Genomic DNA, 18,201 nt, shown 5'->3' on the forward strand with positions numbered 1-18,201 from the left:
TCACGCTGTCATGTATAGTGTTTGTTACAAGGTTTTTATTTTCAAGCCATGTAAGAGGATATAATGCAGAATTCTTAGTACATTATCCAGGATTGAAAGAAGGAGACAGAAAAGAGAGAAAGATTAATGAAGAGCGGATATTTAACCTTTTCTAGACCTCGATGATAATTTATTAGCAACACACCAACACACTCTGACACAAAAACCTTTTGACCTTTTGGATTATGTGTCTTGTAATGTTCATTACTTGCTCATGCTGTCGTAATTAAACTGTAGTGTCGGTTTATGAGTAAACACACGTACCAGAACCAAGTAGGATCTGAAATTAGAGCCATATGAAGAAATACACATTTTATAACTTAAATTAGTGCACTTTTAAACTATATATATTTTTTCTTATTGTTAAGAACAAGGCTACACATTGGGATTTCTGCGCTAAAGGACCTTTTATTTTTAATAGTTTCACAGGGAAATTTACTTCTGTTATTTAAGAAAAATTGGATTTTTTTCATTTACACCTATAATCTAACATAACTAATGCACTTACAAAAGTTATACAGAAAACATATTCTACCATAAAACATAGTTAATTAGGTTACCAACACTTTCTACGAAGAAGACATGAAACGTAGTTAGTGTAACTGTCAAGATTTTACAAACCTCAGTAATTTGAGTAAGAATACACTTCATTCAGAAAAAAGATAAAAACAATAGATTACAGTAATATCGGTTTTATTTACTTTTGTTTTTCTTTTTAAAAGGATGCTGTGAGTACAACTCACGTAGATGAAGGAGACAGAAATATACCATTATCAAAACGGAACGGTTTAGTATAACTCACTATAATACGAGGCGTTATAAAATTCGTGTAGTAAAAAATGAAAACATAAACTAATTGAAACTGTCACAGAGAAAAAGCGAGATCATACATTGTAATTTTGAAAAACAACGAAACATAAGTGAAGTTTCTGTTCTACTAAATGCCAACAAACGTAATGTTAGTTCTCAAATAAACATACTTTTAATAATTTAGTATTATAATAAAGGTTTAAGAAAAAATATGTACGTCATACTTGTTCCGGTAGGACAAAACTGTAGATTTCGACTAGTATCACGTTTAGCCAGGTCATGTGAACAAATATAACAGTCACTAAATAAGTCCCTTTAACAGTCTAAGCGAACAAATATGACAACAACTAAAGATGGCCTTTCAACACTTCAAGTGAAAGTACATGATACTTACCAAAGAGGAGCCTTGAACATTCCTTCTCAGCTACTTACTGGTCACAAAGATTAAATATTCTTGTTCATAGTTGGAAAACAATGAGAGCCTGGCATATCCTGATTGTTATGATATAATGCTCGTAATGTTCAACTTGGTGGTACGAATCCAGTCACCGAATATATCACTGGGGTGCTCAAATGTGAAAATTAATCTCATATTTCGTTGTTAAAGAGCATCCCAATAGTTGAGCAGTGGGTGGTATTAACTTCGATCTAATGTATCGCTTTATATCATGGCCAGCGAGCATATTTGATGTGACGTGGATTTGAGCCCACGACTTTCAGATTACGAGTCGAGTGTCTTAATCACCTGGCCATGCAGGGCTTAAAAACGTTTTATTCAAACGTTATAGATTTGTGTTTCTGGTATATAAACTGCTACTTTAACGTGCTCTAAAATTTTTAATCGCTGTTGAAACATAATTTTGAAATCTCCGCTCACTACATGATTATCTTAGTAACTGCTTTCGTTTTAATAATAGGACAGAACGTGGAATTATAAATTATCGATTTTAATTTCCATTTGGATAACACCAAACCACATACATTTAGTTTATTTAATGTCCGTCGGTGGTAATGAAAAGTATTATATTTTTCGATATAATATGACTTATACTGAAATCCGGACAGAAGTTCCTGAATATAATAAATAAATTCATCACAAACAGCACTTTTCAATTCAGAAACGTGAGATTCTAGTAAATAATGTCAGGAGAATACAATAACTAAAAGAAAAGATATCAACAACGTTAATTTCCCAAAATATTAAGTCAGTACTAAAATTCCGAGCAACACGAGGACTATTTGCTCTTGTCGTCCCTAATTTTTCAGTTTAAAACTAGAAGGTAGGCAGCTAGTCATCACCACCCACCGCCAACTCTTGGGCTACTCTTTTATCATCGAACAGTGGAATTGACCGCACTTTGTAACGCCCCACACATCTGAAAGTGCGAACATGTTTTGTGTGACAGAGATTCGAAACCGTCACCTTGTGATTACAAGTCGAGTGCCGTAACTATCTAGCCATGCTGGACTGAAAATGATGGTCAAGTCCCACTTCTCGACAAAATTAGCCAAATTATTAGTGGTGATCGCTGATCATTAGCTTGGTCTTCCATGAGTATATCAATTCAAAAAATTACGGCACGCAAGTGTGATAAACAAACTAATTAACAAAACTAAATCATTTAACAAGATATCTTTCTTTCGAGCTTATTTAAAATATGTGAAATTTGATATTTTAAGACGCTCAAAGGAAATTTAAAAGTTTCAAGGCTGAAAAAACCCCAAAACAACACACATGACTAGATTTGTACAGAACAGGATAATCACTAAAAGATATAGTCAAAATGGTTTAATAACACATCTTGTTGTAATACGAAATTATTTTTAAAACAAATAGCTGTTACAATGAACGATCGCACAATTGCACGGGAAGCTCAAAAACATGCTATTAATTCATCTAAAGACTTAGAAGAATGCGAAAATTAACATTACAATATTAAAATTAAATACGAGGCCCAATCAATACCTAAGTCATTTGATTCAACACTTGTATCTGATTCATACCGTTTTCAAGAAGTTCCTTGTATAAAGGAAGGTCGAAAAGACAAAGCAGGCTTTTAACAGCGGTGAAGGGTATATGTTTGGTGTGGTACACGTCACCACCATCTATTCTGTAAATAATGTAAGTATAGAATCAGTTTAATGAATCAAAACTCAAATCACTCTAAATATTAAAATTTACACCTGACAAACAGTTTTCTCATAAAATATCAAAACCACCTGGTTCAGTACATAATGGTTGATTGAAAAAAATTAAATGGAGCAGTAGAAAGATGAAAAATGTGCAAAATTTATCTTAATTCATGTTCATGTTTGTAGCACAAATAATGTGAACGTGGAGTCGAATAGGGTTTTGTATTCTAGAGAAAATAATGTAGGAACTATATCGAATCTACTTTTAACTTATTTAGAAACCCTAGTTGTAGACTTGAAAATATAACACTTATATTTTGATTGGACTTGTTTCTGTACTTCTTAACGATTCCTAATTCTCCTATCAAATTATCAGTTTTTAGTTATATTGTTTTTACCTTCACTTATTAATGAAGAATGGTGCTACTGGAGTGTCTTGTTATAGAAAGCCACATCCGGCTATCTGGTGTGTCCACATTAGGGAAACGAACTCTTGATTTTAGCGTTGTGAATTCAAAGATTTTCTGATCTCCCAGCGAGGAACTAATGAAGGAAGCAAAATAAAAATTATAGAAAATCTGATTATGATTTCTTTATATAAAATTTTGCTGAGACTGAGTAATCTAGTTAATGGTGATGAAAGGTATTGGTGAAATATAGACATGTAATTGACTATTTAAATGTTTCATTCACAAAATAGATTAAAATATACCTCCATCAGAGTATTCTTTTCTTTGTGGTTTTTTTTCTACAGCACTGTCACTTTATTAGAGAAGTAGAAACACCATTAGGAAACGGAAAGACAGCAAATAAATATTTTACATAAGACAAGTCTACAGTAAAGATTTAGCTAACTACAAAGAACAGAGCCAGTAAACTATTCGTGGATATTTATCATCGAAGAAAATTTTAAAATAAGTCTAATAATTTATAACGAAAGTGTTGTTACTTAAACATTATCTCAGTCTAGAAGAACAAAATACAATAAAACAATCTTACCATGCAGTGGTTACAGGTATAAAATCTAAAATAAAATTGAAAGCTGTTTTTTTCTTTTTCTTTTTTAGAATTCTGGGTTGAATTTCAATTTCAATACAGCTCAAGCCAAAAGTACTACAGGCTAACTTTCGAATAGAGCATGTTGACCCTGATATTTTACTTCACGTAAATTACTCTGACGCAATAAAATATCAGCGATTTCTAAAGTTACTACAAGTTAACGTACGAAAAGAGCATGTTGACTCTGATATTTTACTTAACGTAAATTAGGCTGACGCAATGAAATATCAGCGATTTCTAAAGTTACTACAAGTTAACGTACCAATAGAGCATGTTGACCCTGATATTTTACTTAACGTAAATTAGACTGACGCAATAAAATATCAGCGATTTCTAAAGGTGGAAATACGAGCCAGAAATGCGTGGACATGCAATATGTATAGTTAAGGAAAAGGAAAGAAAAAGTTGATCACCTGCAAAGGAAGGTATGAATTATGGATGGAGAACTAATCATATGCATTTTTCTAAACCTATATAAGATGGTATAAAAGGATATGGAAATCAGAAAACAACACATTTCTTTCCGAGAACTAGAGATACCCGCAGTAACCATGAACACTCTGGTAAGTTTAAATTTATTACGTTTAGCCAGATGTCGTTCAAATCGCTTGAACTCTATAACAATATAAAACAAAAGATTATTTCTGCGCTCTGCTTTTACTAGATCTTGTTTATTTCTCGGTCAAAATTGTTCTCGTTTCCTACATATTATTTATAATCTAAATATTAATATTCTATTACACAAAATCCCCTTTCCAATTATTACAGATTATTTGTGCTGAAGAAAAACCTGTTTAATTAATAGAAAACATGCACCAAATTAAAGCAATGGGAAAAAGAAATATATTGTTTGTATTTCGAATGACACGAAAACTTGTTCTATATATTAATCAATGTTAAAAAACGTATAAAAAAAACATTTCTGGTTCTCCAGTTCGGGTATTTTGTCAATTTTACATAACACTTATTCGTGTTTGCAATGGAGCCGCTCTCTCTTTTTGTATCAAACTATTTCATTCTGTTACAAAATAAAGTCGTTTTAGGATTGTCGTGAACTTTCGTTTCACAATTATATTAAGTAATTGGTTTTAAATTTTGAATGAACGGTATATATTTTTATATAAACCACAATGGAACGATTCTATTTCACTGCCTCCGTTTCTCAGGAGTTCTTTATCACACGTAAAAGTTATACAATATACTTAGACTTATAAAAAGAAATTGGTCAGTTAGAGCAAATGTCTAAAGAAATTCTTAACAAATATTCTGTAGATGTGCATGGCGAAGGACGTGCACACATATTGTAACTTCCCTCTTGAAATAAACAAAATAAATGACACGATTGCCGTGAGCGGAAACTTTTGCTGTTTAATTGATATCATATATATGATTGTTCCCGTGGTATACTTACTAATGGCCAAGCTTAACATTCCAGTGAAGATCAGCCACTTTCTCTCAAAATACTGATTCTACAAAATATATACGAAGAAATAAACGGTGCTGTACCAATTTTAATGATACAAGAAACGTGTTTAATTACACAAACAAACCAAGTAGTTCAAACAGAAAACAGGTGTTTGAATTATATTCAACATATACTAGAACAAAAAGAAAAGTAATGGCGAATTCTTAATTCAAGTTTTATGCATAAATTTCCAAAGTTATTATAACAATATGAGCATTTAGTTGTTTTCACGTAGTCAAAGAAATAACATTCAATTGATTATTTATAGTTAGAGAGACTCATAAACTACATGTAGACCATGAGTTAAAAGGAAAACGTAGACTTCTCTGCTAAAAGGCTATCACCGAATGAACATTCAAGGTTATTTTTCAGTTGTTGTTGTTCATTTATCATATTCGTTCACCTTATCTCTGGTTACTTAATAAATCTAAATAAACAAAAATAATAAAAAAGAACGAGAATTACGATATTCTTTCAATGTTAGGAATTTTCTGTTACAACTAGTAAATCTCAATAAACAATAATAAAAAGAGCACACTGCGATTTTTTCTTTTTTTACACTTTTCTTTTACAGCAAATAAATCACGGTAAACAATAGTAAAAAAAGAGTACGCTTTACAATTTTTTTTCATTTATAAGATTTTTCACTGTTACAACTAGCCAAAACGAAATTATTATTAATGTTCATCGTAGCAACAAATTTAAATGCTAAACCACAAATAATACGATCGTGAGAAACTAGACAAAACTAATATGACAAAACAAATAGCCCATTGCGTCGCTTTGTATTTAATAACAAAAAGAAATATACAGACGCACGTATTTATTATAAGATACATCTAATTAGAACTAGAAAACATAAACAGAAAGTTCTTTACAAAGATCAGCAAAAAGAAAAAATAACATCATGAATATTTGATTTGTTTTTAATTTCGCTCAAAGCTACACGAGGGCTATTTGCGGTAGTTGTCCCTAATTTAGCAGTTTAAAACTAGATGGAAGGTAACACTACTGTCATCATCACCCACCATCAACACTTGGCCTACTGTTTTACTGACGAATAATGCTATTGACCATAACATGGCAACGGTTCCACAGCTGAAAGGACGACTTTCATATAACGAATTCAGTCTTTTAACTATTTGGCTATAACAGGCCCCAAATATTTGACATGATTTACTAAAGTATTCTTGAGTTTTTATTTTGTATTTATTTTAATTAAATTTTTATTTTTATTTATAAAAAAATTTTATTCAAATTTTATTCATAAATTTCAAAGGTTATTATAACGAAAGGAACATATTATCGAGTGTTTTAACCATCTGGCCTTCCCAGTCCTCAAATATTTGATATGATTCACTAAAGTATACTCGAATTAAATAATGCTTAGAAGGTTAGTTAAAAATGTCAACAAATCCTTGCATCTATCTTTTTTTTTTTTATCCAATCAAGTTATTTTCAAGTCCCAATTCTTACTAAAATTTCCATATGATGTTAGTTGTCGGGTGAATATTTTCATTCCAAAGTCTCATCATGTAATTCACTCAGGCTGTGAAGTTGTTACTTCAAAAATAATCACTATAGATCTATCTTTTAATCATGAACATTTGTTCAATGTGCTGATTCTTGCTTAAGCAAAAAAAAAAAATAGTATTAATGGTTTGTGTGTTCTAAACATATTCTAATATTTGCTCTTAGGACGTAGAATGTAGTTTTTGTCATGATCTACAAAACAGTAGAACTGCTAACATTGATAAACTGTAGCGAGTGATTAAAAAATGTATCAATATATATTATTACAGTGTTATAGAAGAATTTAGAAAGTTGTGAAAGCAGGGATAGAAAAAAATATATGAAATGTCGTTCGTATCTAAAGTTATATGTAAACAAAATATGTCTGTGAAATTGAAAGGAATATTGTACAAAACATTGGTACCATTAGCCATAATGTCTCGATGTAAAGCTTACTCAGTGGAACATAAAATGTGCAAACGTCACATAGAATAGAATTTAAAATGTAGTAGTGAAAGTGTACCGTTATAGTAAAAGATTGAATCGATACACACATCAGAGAGCGCCATGTTCGGTAATGTGGACACATAATGCAAAAAATAAGAAACGTACATTGTTAACATAGTCAGAGAGATTGATAAAACTCAAGCGGAAATAACAAAAACGACTAAATACTAAACGGTTTGACATCATCAGATAATAGACGAAAAATTGCGTTGTTGAAGAGGAAAATGTCATAGCTGATAATAACAAATGGAATATTTTGGATGTCACGCAAAGCTACACAAGATGTGCCTTCGTTATCCAATCCCAATTTAGCAGAGAACGAATACAAGGAAGAAAAGTATTCCTAATCACTTACCGCCAACCCTGGGACTGTTATTTTACCAAAGAATAGAAGGATTCACAAGAACATTTTAACGTCTCCATGATTAAAATGAACGAGCATAAATGATATGTTTATTTGTTTTCGAAGTTCGTGCAAAGCTACACGAGGGGTATTTGTGCTACCTCGCCCTAATTTAGCAGGGTAAAAATAGAGTAAAGGCAACTAGTCGTTACCACCTATTGCCAACCCCTTGACTGCTGTTTTACCAGTGAAGAGTGGAATGTACTGTAAATTTATAACACATACAAGACAAAATGGGGCGAGTGTGTTAGATGTGACGGGAGAAGAAACCTGCGACTCTCAGCTGCCGACCCAACCGCTTGTACCTCTTATCCATGCCATGCACGAATAAGAAATGGAAGCAAGTGACTCGAAAAGACGACCTCACAACCAAATAAGATAAAGGTTTGCATGGTTATGGTGATTTGTTTACCGAATTTTATGCATTAAATAAAAAATAAACAAGATAACATTTTATTATTCTATAGACATCCCTTGCAGTCCACCCCAAACATTTTAATGGGGCTCAGTTCGGGTAAACACCCTGAATTATCCAAAAGAATCACGTTATTCGCCATGAATAAAGTCCTTTTAAAACAGGTGTTTGAATTAAGTTCAACGTTTACTAGGACAAAAGAAAAGTAATGGCACTAGTCGAATATTTAATTCAAGTTTAATGCATTAATTTCCAATATTATAATAATAATATGAAAATGTAGTTGTTTTCACGTAGTTGGAAGAATAACATTTATTTCAATTTATATAGTTAAAAAGAGACCCCAATTTATTAGTGAAAGAATAGTGGGAAGGCAACTAGTCGTCACCACCTACCGACACAACTAAAATGGTGATGATGTTTCTTGCTTTCCTCAGCTGACGAGTTCACCTCCCTCACCACTTGGCCACACCAGGCCCAAATGAGAAAGGGAAGCAAGTGGCTCGTAAAGATGACCTCGCTATCAGATAAGACAAACGTGGCCCGGCATGGCATAGCGCGTTAAAGCGTACGCTTCGTAATCTGAGGGACGTGGGTTCGCGCCCGAGTCGTGTCAAACATACTCGCCCTCCCAGCCGTGTGGGCGTTATAACGTGACGGTTAATTCCACTATTCGTTGGCAAAAGAGTAGCTCAAGAATTGGCGGTGGGAGTAGTGATGACTAGCTGCCTTCCCTCTAGTCTTACACTGCTAAATTAGGAACGGCTAGCAAAGATAGCTGTCGAGTAGCTTTGTGCGAAGTTTAAAAACAAAGACAAACGTAAAGAGGACCTCGATATCAGATAAGACAAACGTTGACATGATTATGGTGATTTGTTTTCCCAATTGTATTCATTAAATAAAAAGTAAAAAGGATAAAAATTGATTAAGTAAAATAGCAATTTATAAAAATAAAGGTAGTAAAGTTAAACCAGAAACGTTCACAGAAAAAAAGAAAGAGGATAGGCACGAAATTAAAATAACAAGTTTATATCTTCTTTACGAGTTAGTTCTTGTCTACTTTGAAACCTAAACATGTGATAAGAGCGCTTGCCTCGCAATGAACAGATTCAAAGTCCATCACATATGTTATAGTATTATAAAATGACAGTCAGTCCCATTGTTATTTGGGAAAGAGTAACCCAAAGAATGGCAATGGATGGTATGGAAGGATCTACCTTCCCTCTAGTTTAACACTTCAAAGAATATTCCTCGAGTATTATTCTACGACATTCAATAAACTAAAATTCTCCAAACCATTCAATTAACTCTGTATGCTCATATTATGCATTGTATCGGTATTTGAAGGAAAAATAAAACATTCAATAAAAGTTCAGTGAAAGATACTTAGAAACGGACATGATAAAACAACATTGCTAAAATCGTTATTTTTTCGTGAAGCAAACTAAGGTGCACTTACTATTAAGCTAATCCACTTTGATATTAATAAGAAAGTTATTGAAAATTAACACAAAAATACAACTGGTACTCAATAACCTGAATAAAACAAGAGAGAAAAAAGTCGATATTCTTCAACGATGGGCGTGAACTATGAAAACGATTTAAAGAACATACTGATATTTAACAGAACAAGTTTAACAAGAGCTCGAAGACACTATAAAAGGACCGAGAAGCAAGTGAAGAGTACAGTTTTCTTCCAGATCTGAAAACAGTAGCACAAACCATGAAATTTCTTGTAAGTGATCATTTAATATTACTTTAGGATTAAGCTAATTAGATGAAATCTACGGAGATTTATAAGCGAAATTTTCAACTTACCAATATCTCTTGTTATTCAAAATTTTCTCTGTTGTTTCAAATTTTGCTTTTCAGTTGAAATAAAGATGACAATAAATAGTATATACATATGTATCTTATTATTTACTAACATAAGAGGAAAGTAAATTGTTTGGAAACAGTAATTATATATAACTTCAAGTTTCCTATTTCAACTAAAGTATTAGTCAAACTAAACAGTAACATTTAGTTTTTATTATTTATCAGAATAAGAGAAATGTCAGTATAACCTTGATAAAATATTTATTATCTTAATATCTATTATTTTACGTCTAGATCGTTTTTCTCGGTCTTCTGGCCTACACCAATGCTGGTCTGCTAGGCGCTGGTCTTGTTCGTCCAGGTGGTGTTGCTCCTGTTGCTGTCGCTCCCGCTGCTGTTGCTCGTGTTGCCGTAGCACCTGCCGCTGCCTTTCATGCAACTGGAGCTGTTGCCGCTGCTCAAGGTTTGGATGCACGTGGCATTTCCGTTGGACGAGCTGCTGCCTCCGTCACCCGTATCCACCACGGTGGTTTAGGTTTGGGTCTTATAGTTGGTGCCCACGGACTAAGTCTGGGAGGCCTCGGATTTGGCTATGGTCTGGGAGGACTGGGATATGGTCTCGGAAGAAGAGGATATGGATATGTTCTTGGAGGACTGGGATATGGTCTCGGAAGAAGAGGATATGGCTATATGGTCTCGGCTTAGGAAAACCTATACGATGAAATATATGTTATTCTGCGAAATGTTGGAAACAATTTTGTCCTCCATTGGCATAACGGTATGTCTAGGCAATGAACAATGATAGAAACTCGTTTCAGTACCCTTGTTAAGCAGAGCGCAGTATAGTTCATTGCTCAGTTTCGTGCTTAACTGCAAGAAATGAAGAAAAAAGAATTTATACTGTAAGTTGTAATTCTTATTTAATTAAAATAGTAAATAGAACGTAGCTTCTTGAAGGTAAACTGAAAACATTTTTAGTGAAAAATGTTTTTCCTCTTTAGTATAACTTGCTTATACACCTCAGTTAATAACATCTTATAAGAAAAATGTTCGAGATCCCTTCTTACCTTTGGAAGTAGATATTCGTTTTCATTCTGATCACCATACTTAAGAACTATCGTTAACGCCGCTATTTCTGTTTTAACTATAATTATCTACGAATAGCGACACAAAAGTTATAAACAAATCCGTTGAAACAACTGAGAATTTTGTAGTCGAACGGGATTGCTATTATTGTAGTTTGTTTAACAATCCATCTCAAGAGAAGAGTTTATTTTTATTTAAGGTGTGATTCGAATGTTATGAATCTTAATTTAAATCTTATTTATTATTTCAACGATACCGAGAGCAATAACCAGATCTACAAGTAAAGCTTATAGAACATAACAAAGGTTTAGTAGTTGTTCTAGTTTATGCAAGTAGGTTTCTCTAATCAGTAATTGATATTATTTTTGTCGGTCGATTTGTATATGCATTGCAATGAAGTCCACTCCATACTGTAAATGTGGTTTATTCTCTATTTGGCCTTAGGTGGTATGGTTTACTCAATATGGAATGATATGTTATTGTGGGTTATTACACTTGTTTTGACGTTATGAGTTTACTTAACTTCTAAGTGATCGATTACGTGTTTAAGTTTAGTAACGAGTACGTAATTCATTTTCAGTATTCATTAAAACACTTGAATATTCTGTAAGTGGTTTAAAATCTCAGGCTGGATGAATGTTGGTTTTGATTTCATTACACCCACATAATTGTTGAAACTTGACTTTTTTAATATCGAAGTACAGGAGACCAACCGTGTAATTTATTAATGAGTTGTGGTGCTTCTTGTTAGAAGATGTCTAAATTTAAAAATTTTTATTTTATATTATTACTATAATTACATGTACAATTAGTTATACACATTGTAGTAAAACTTCAATTCTATGAAATCAAAATTTTTACAAATTATATTCTGGATTAACTTATGATATCACTGTCTTTCTACGAAATAAGCATCTACTTAAAAGGCTAATTTAAAAATATTAATGTAATAATTCCAAAACTGTATTTAGTATTTTATAAATTCCGTACAAATATACTGTTTCAAATAACCCTGCCAACGAATGCTTCACCGTTATTTAATGTTGTGCGTACCAAGAGTTACATGTAGTGTTCCTCCTCTTTCATGAGATTTATATACACCAATAATACCTATTTTAAATTCTTTTTTATGACTCATGCTTATTGGTGTGAAGCATAATTGGTGCAGTAATTAATTTAAGAATGTAAATTTTGTTATTTGTGATCGAAAGTCACAGATATAATTTATCTATGAATGTTGTGTCCATCCGACACAATAATTATACTTGAATTACATTAATAAGTGAATATGTGAAGATAATTTTCGAGACATTATTCTATCAGGTTTTGCGCGATATTCGTACTTCGTACTCGCTGTTCACCATTTGCCACAAGTGTTACAGGAATCACTCTATACACTATAATGCGACATGAAGGTAGTTTTTAAAACAGCTGTGACATGGTATAGTGTGTTGAAAAAAAATTATCTTCTACTAACAATAACATAAAACAATAATTCATGTTTTATCATTTTCTTTATATTGTTGCTATAGTGTCGTGGACAAAAGAAATATAAGGAAAGCAATATGAAGTTGCAAATGTTTATTGAAATAGATTCACTAATTAATTTACACCCCCAAATATCAGAGGATCAGCACCGAAAATTCAGTAGAAGACAGCAGATATAAAATGTTGAAATTTAAAATAAAAGACATATTTTAGTAACAAAATATGGATTTTTATGATTATTGATCAATTTTTTGTAGAGTTTAAGTGCAAAGGTACAAAGACTATTTTATTACACTTAACGTTTCACTAGTGATTATCAAAAGTACTTTATGACTTACTTGAATAATGTACACTTTACTTCTTAAATATTACTCACTCAAAACTGATAAGATAATAAAATTCGTTGCCGAGAAAAGCGAACATTATGAAGTAGGTACATTTTTGTTTCATTAAAAAATTTTACCTCATGTCAAAGCAGAGGCTTTAATGTAATAAAGATTTTCCTAAGCCGAAACCATAGCCATATCCTAGACCTCCCAGACCATATCCATATATCCCAGTCCTCCAAGACCATATCCATATCCCAATCCTCCAAGACCATATCCATATCCCAGTCCTCCCAGACCATAGCCAAATCCGAGGCCTCCCAGACCTAGTCCGTGGGCACCAACTCCAAGACCCAAGCCTACACCACCGTGGTTGATACGTGTGACGGAGGCAGCAGCTCGTCCAACGGGAATGCCACGTGCAGCCAAACCTTGAGCAGCGGCAACAGCGCCAGTTGCGTCAAAGGCAGCGACAGGTGCTACGGCAGCGGGAGCTACGGCAACACGAGCAACAGCAGCGGGAGCGACAGCAACAGGTGCAACACCAGCTGGACCAACAAGACCAGCGCCTAGCAGACCAGCATGGGTGTAGGCCAGAAGACCGAGAAAAACGATCTAGACGTAAAATAATAGATATTAAGATAATAAATATTTTATAAAGGTTATACTGACATTCCTCTTATTCTGATAAATAATAAAAACTAAATGTTACTGTTTAGTTTGACTAATACTTTAGTTGAAATAGGAAAGTTGAAGTTATACATAATTACTGTTTCCAAACAATTTACTTTTCTCTTATGTTAGTAAATAATAAAATACATATGTATATACTATTTATTGTCATCTTTATTTCAACTGAAAAGCAAAATTTGAAACAACACAGAATATCTTCAATAACAAGAGATATTGGCAAGTTGAAATTTTCGCTTATAAATCTCCATAGATTTCATTTAAATAGCTTAATCTTGATGTAATATTAAATGATCACTTACAAGAAATTTCATGGTTTGTGCTGCTGTTTTCAGATCTGGAAGAAAACTGTACTGTTCGCTTGCTCCTCGGTCCTTTTATAGTGTCTTCGAGCTCTTGTTAAACTTGTTTTGTTAGATGTCAGTATGTTCCTTAAATCGTTTTCACAGTTCACGCCCATCGTTGAAGGTTATCGACTTTTTTCTCTCTTGTTTTATTCAGGTTATTGAGTACCAGTTGTATTTTTCTGTTAATTTTCAATAACTTTCTTATTAATATCAACGTGGATTAGCTTAATAGTAAGTGCACCTCCGTCTGTTTTAGGAAAAAATAACGATTTTAGCAACGTTGTTTTATCATGTCCGTTTTTGAGTATCTTTCACTGAACTTTTATTGAATGTATTAATTTTCTTCAAATACCGATAAAATGCATAATATGAGCATACAGAGTTAATTGAATGGTTTGGAGAATTTTGTTTATTGAATATCCTAGAATAACACTCGAGGAATATTCTTTGAAGTGTTAAACTATAGGTAAGGTAGATCCTTCCATACCATCCATACCATCTTAAATATTACTCACTCAAAACTAATTAAACAATAAAATTTGTTTCATTAAAATTTCTTTTCCTTATGTAAAAGCAGTATACATAGGTTTCTAAGGTTATTATAACGAAAGGAATATTTAGCTCATATTATCGAGTGTTTTAACCATCTGGCCATGCCAGTCGTCAAATATTTGACATGATTCACTGAAGTATTTTTGAGTTAAATAATACTTAAGAGGTTAGCAATAGATGTGAATAAATCCTTGCATCCATCTTTTTTTCTTTCTTATCCAATCAAGTTATTTTCAAGTCTCAGTTCTTACTAAAATGTCCAAATGATGTCGTTAGTTGTCGGTTGAACATTCTCACTGCAAAGTCTTATGATGTAATGCACTCAGGCTGTGAAGTTATTGCTTCAAAAATCTTCACAATAGAATATATTTTTTAATCATAAACATTTGTTGACTGTGCTGACTCTCTCTTAAGCAAAAAAATAGTATTAATATTTCCAGTGTTCTAAACATATTCTAGTATTTACTCTAAAGACATAGAATGTAGTTCTTGCCATGAAATTCAAAACAGCAGAACCGTTAACATTGTTGGATAAACTATAGCGTGTGGTTAAAAATGTATGAATAAATATTATTACAATGTTATAGAAGAATTCAGAAAGCTGTAAAAGCAAAGATAGCAAAAAGATGCATGAAATGTTGTTCGTATCTAAAGTCACAGGTAAACAATATTGAAAGGAATATTGTACAAAACATTGGTAACATTAGCCATAATGTTTGGGTGTAAAGATTACTCAGTGGGAGATAAAATGTGTAAACTTCACATAGAATAGAATTTAAAATGTAGAAAATACATTAGATTGTGATGTAGATTAGAAAATACTCGGAAAATTGCATTAATGAAGATGAAAATGTCATAACTGATCGTAACAAATGGTTCATTTTGAATTCCACGCAAAGCTACACAAAAGCTATCTTCGTTAACCGCCCCCAATTTCGCAGAGAAAGAATAGAGGAAAGGCAAGTATTCCTGAACACCTCCCGCTATTTTTGTTAATGTTATTTTACCAAAGAATAGTAGAATTCACTGGACCATTATAACACCTCCACGTCTGAAATGAGCGAGCATACTTGGTATATTTGTTTGTTTTTGAGTTTCGCGCAAAGCTACAAGACGAATACTTAAGCTAATTTACCACTGTGTGAATAGATAAAAGGCAACTAGTCGTTACCACCTATTGCCAACCCTTTGGGTGCTATTTTATCAACAAATAGTGTGATTAACTGTAACTTTATAACACGTCCACGAGTAAAACCGGCGAGTATGTTTGGTGTGGCGGGGAAAAGAACCTGCCATTCTCAGCTGACGACTCAACCGCCCGTACCTCTTAGCCATGCCAGTCACGGATAAGAAATGGAAGGAAATGGCTCGTAAAGACGACCTCACAACCAAATAAGATAAACGTCGATATGGTTATTGTGATTTGTTTTCCGAATTTTATTCATTAAATGAAAAGTAAACAGGATAAAATTTCATAATGTCAAAAAGCCATTTATAAAGAGAGAGGTAATAAATTTAAAACCAGAAACGTTCCCAGAAAAAACTGAAAGAAAGCAAAACATTAGGAACGAAGAGGAAAATAAAATAAAGGTATATACAATGCTGTCTGTTAACGATAATGAACATAAAGAAAACAGTTGTATTTTGTGTTGTTCGACTCACCCATTAATTTTAATAGAGCTTCAAAAACCCAGTCCGACGCAAATAGAGCGATATGTCTCCGGATTTACAACACTAAATTCAGGGGTTCGATTCCCCTCGGTGATTTTGCTATAAGAAGACATAAAAAAAGAACTTTTTTAGCATTTAATAGGGTAGGTCTGAAAACTATGAAATTAGTCCAAATACTAGTTGGTCAAAAGTTTAAGACCATACCATAGGTGTCGAAACCCGGTTTCTAGCGTTTGGAAATTGCAGACACACCACTGTGCAAAAGAGGGCTTCAGAGAACTGACACAGGTTCCGTTCCTAATGAATTAGATAGCAACTTCTTTACAACATGTTTGGGTATCTTCCATTATTTGCCCAAATAAGTTAACTTTCTTTTTTATTACGCTTTTTTTATGCTGCTCAATTTTTTTTAATCGTCCATTCCAATTAAACTTAGAGGTTTTCTAACTTAATGATGTGTTTGCTATTAATTACCTTTCTCTTCCTTAGAGCCTAGTTATAATTCACATGTGTAGTTTGGCTTAATATTCATAGAAAGCTCGTTATAATAGAAATAACAAGCCAATATCTTTCCTTGACAAACTCTTAATTCATAGTTGTAGTTGTATACCATTTTTATTTTTATGTCACTAAAGAGTTAATTTCTGAGTAAAGACGTGTTCAATACTACCCTCTTATGTTGATTAAGGAAGGAAGGTTCTCAACCTAAATGAATAAAAGCTCTTAATGCTCTTCATACTTTATATACGGGTAGTGAAGGCACTGTTAAAGCGATCATGATAATACCCGTTATTCTACTTATTCAAAATATAGGGTTAACAAACAGTTAAAACTTATAATCCGTGATTCTCTTTTGTTTTATCTTGCATCCATGATGAAAGTACATAATCACATGACGAAGGTATCACTAGTAATTTTATCACCTGCAATTACCTCATCCTACTTATTGCTATCGAATTTCGCGCAACGCCACTCTAGGGGTATCTACGCTAACCGTTCCTAATTTAACAGTGTAAGACTAGAGGGAAGGCAGCTAGTCATCACCACCCACCGCCAATTCTTGGGCTACTCATTGACCGTTATATTATAACACCCCCCACGGGTGTTGTGACGGGGATTTGAACCCGCGACCATCGAATTACGAGTCGTGTGCATTAACCACCTGGCCATGCCTACTCGTTGACCTGATCCTTAAAGTTGCGTGTCACACAAGGTTGAAAAATACCAAATACTCAATATATTGAAAAATAACATCATTATCTAATTTCAGACACATATAATTTTAAAACTTTTATTAATATTAATAAAATTATTCAATAAAATTTTTACTTTTAGGGTGTCTTGCTTTTAGCGTTAATGTCAAATCCAGAAAGCTCCAAATTTATTGTTTTAAAGGCAAGTGCTCTCATGATATTTGAACTCTTGAAGATAATATATGTTTTGACCTTCCTATTAAATAAATTAAAACAAAACAGCATTAATAAATCATTTTTAAAAAGCTCTCTTTCTAACCATATGAACTCATCAGCAATAACAGACCTATAAAACGATGCTCCATGAATGTCATTTTTCATTGTTCTCATCAGAGGTCACGATAATTGTTAAGCGTTTAAACAATATATTATTTTTTCACTGGAGTTATTTTCTGTAACAATCTTAAGTCAGAGAAATTCATATTTATTATACCTAATATTAACTTATTTAGAAGAATGATATTAATAATTAGAAACACATCTTTTTCAATACTTTTCATTGTATTCGGTGTTTTATCATTTGACACAACATATCCCGAAGAATTAGTTTACAATATTATTTTGTTGTTATCCTTTCATTACCTTACACATTCAGATAATAATCTGTAACAACATAACATATACTTA

General features: G+C 32.8%; 3 protein-coding genes across 3 annotated transcripts in view; 1 reads left to right on the forward strand and 2 right to left on the reverse strand.

Moving 5' to 3' along the window:
• LOC143256730 (uncharacterized) overlaps positions 1-18,201 on the reverse strand; it is a 156,671-nt gene that overhangs the window by 17,807 nt on the left and 120,663 nt on the right. The window lies entirely within an intron of this gene.
• Positions 4,583-10,866, forward strand: LOC143257822 (uncharacterized). The gene is made up of 2 exons (XM_076516850.1): positions 4,583-4,604; positions 10,456-10,866. Exons 1-2 carry the CDS (start codon positions 4,593-4,595, stop codon positions 10,864-10,866), a joined length of 423 nt encoding a protein of 140 aa, XP_076372965.1. The 5' UTR covers positions 4,583-4,592.
• LOC143258140 (uncharacterized) lies at positions 12,840-14,115 on the reverse strand. Its single transcript, XM_076517157.1, has 2 exons — positions 14,054-14,115; positions 12,840-13,676 (listed from the first exon to the last, which is right to left on the reverse strand). The coding sequence occupies exons 1-2, from the start codon at positions 14,063-14,065 to the stop codon at positions 13,263-13,265; spliced, it is 426 nt and encodes a 141-aa protein (XP_076373272.1). The 5' UTR covers positions 14,066-14,115; the 3' UTR covers positions 12,840-13,262.

The sequence above is a fragment of the Tachypleus tridentatus genome, chromosome 7 (assembly GCF_004210375.1).
Source record: "Tachypleus tridentatus isolate NWPU-2018 chromosome 7, ASM421037v1, whole genome shotgun sequence".
Lineage (NCBI taxonomy): Eukaryota > Metazoa > Arthropoda > Merostomata > Xiphosura > Limulidae > Tachypleus > Tachypleus tridentatus.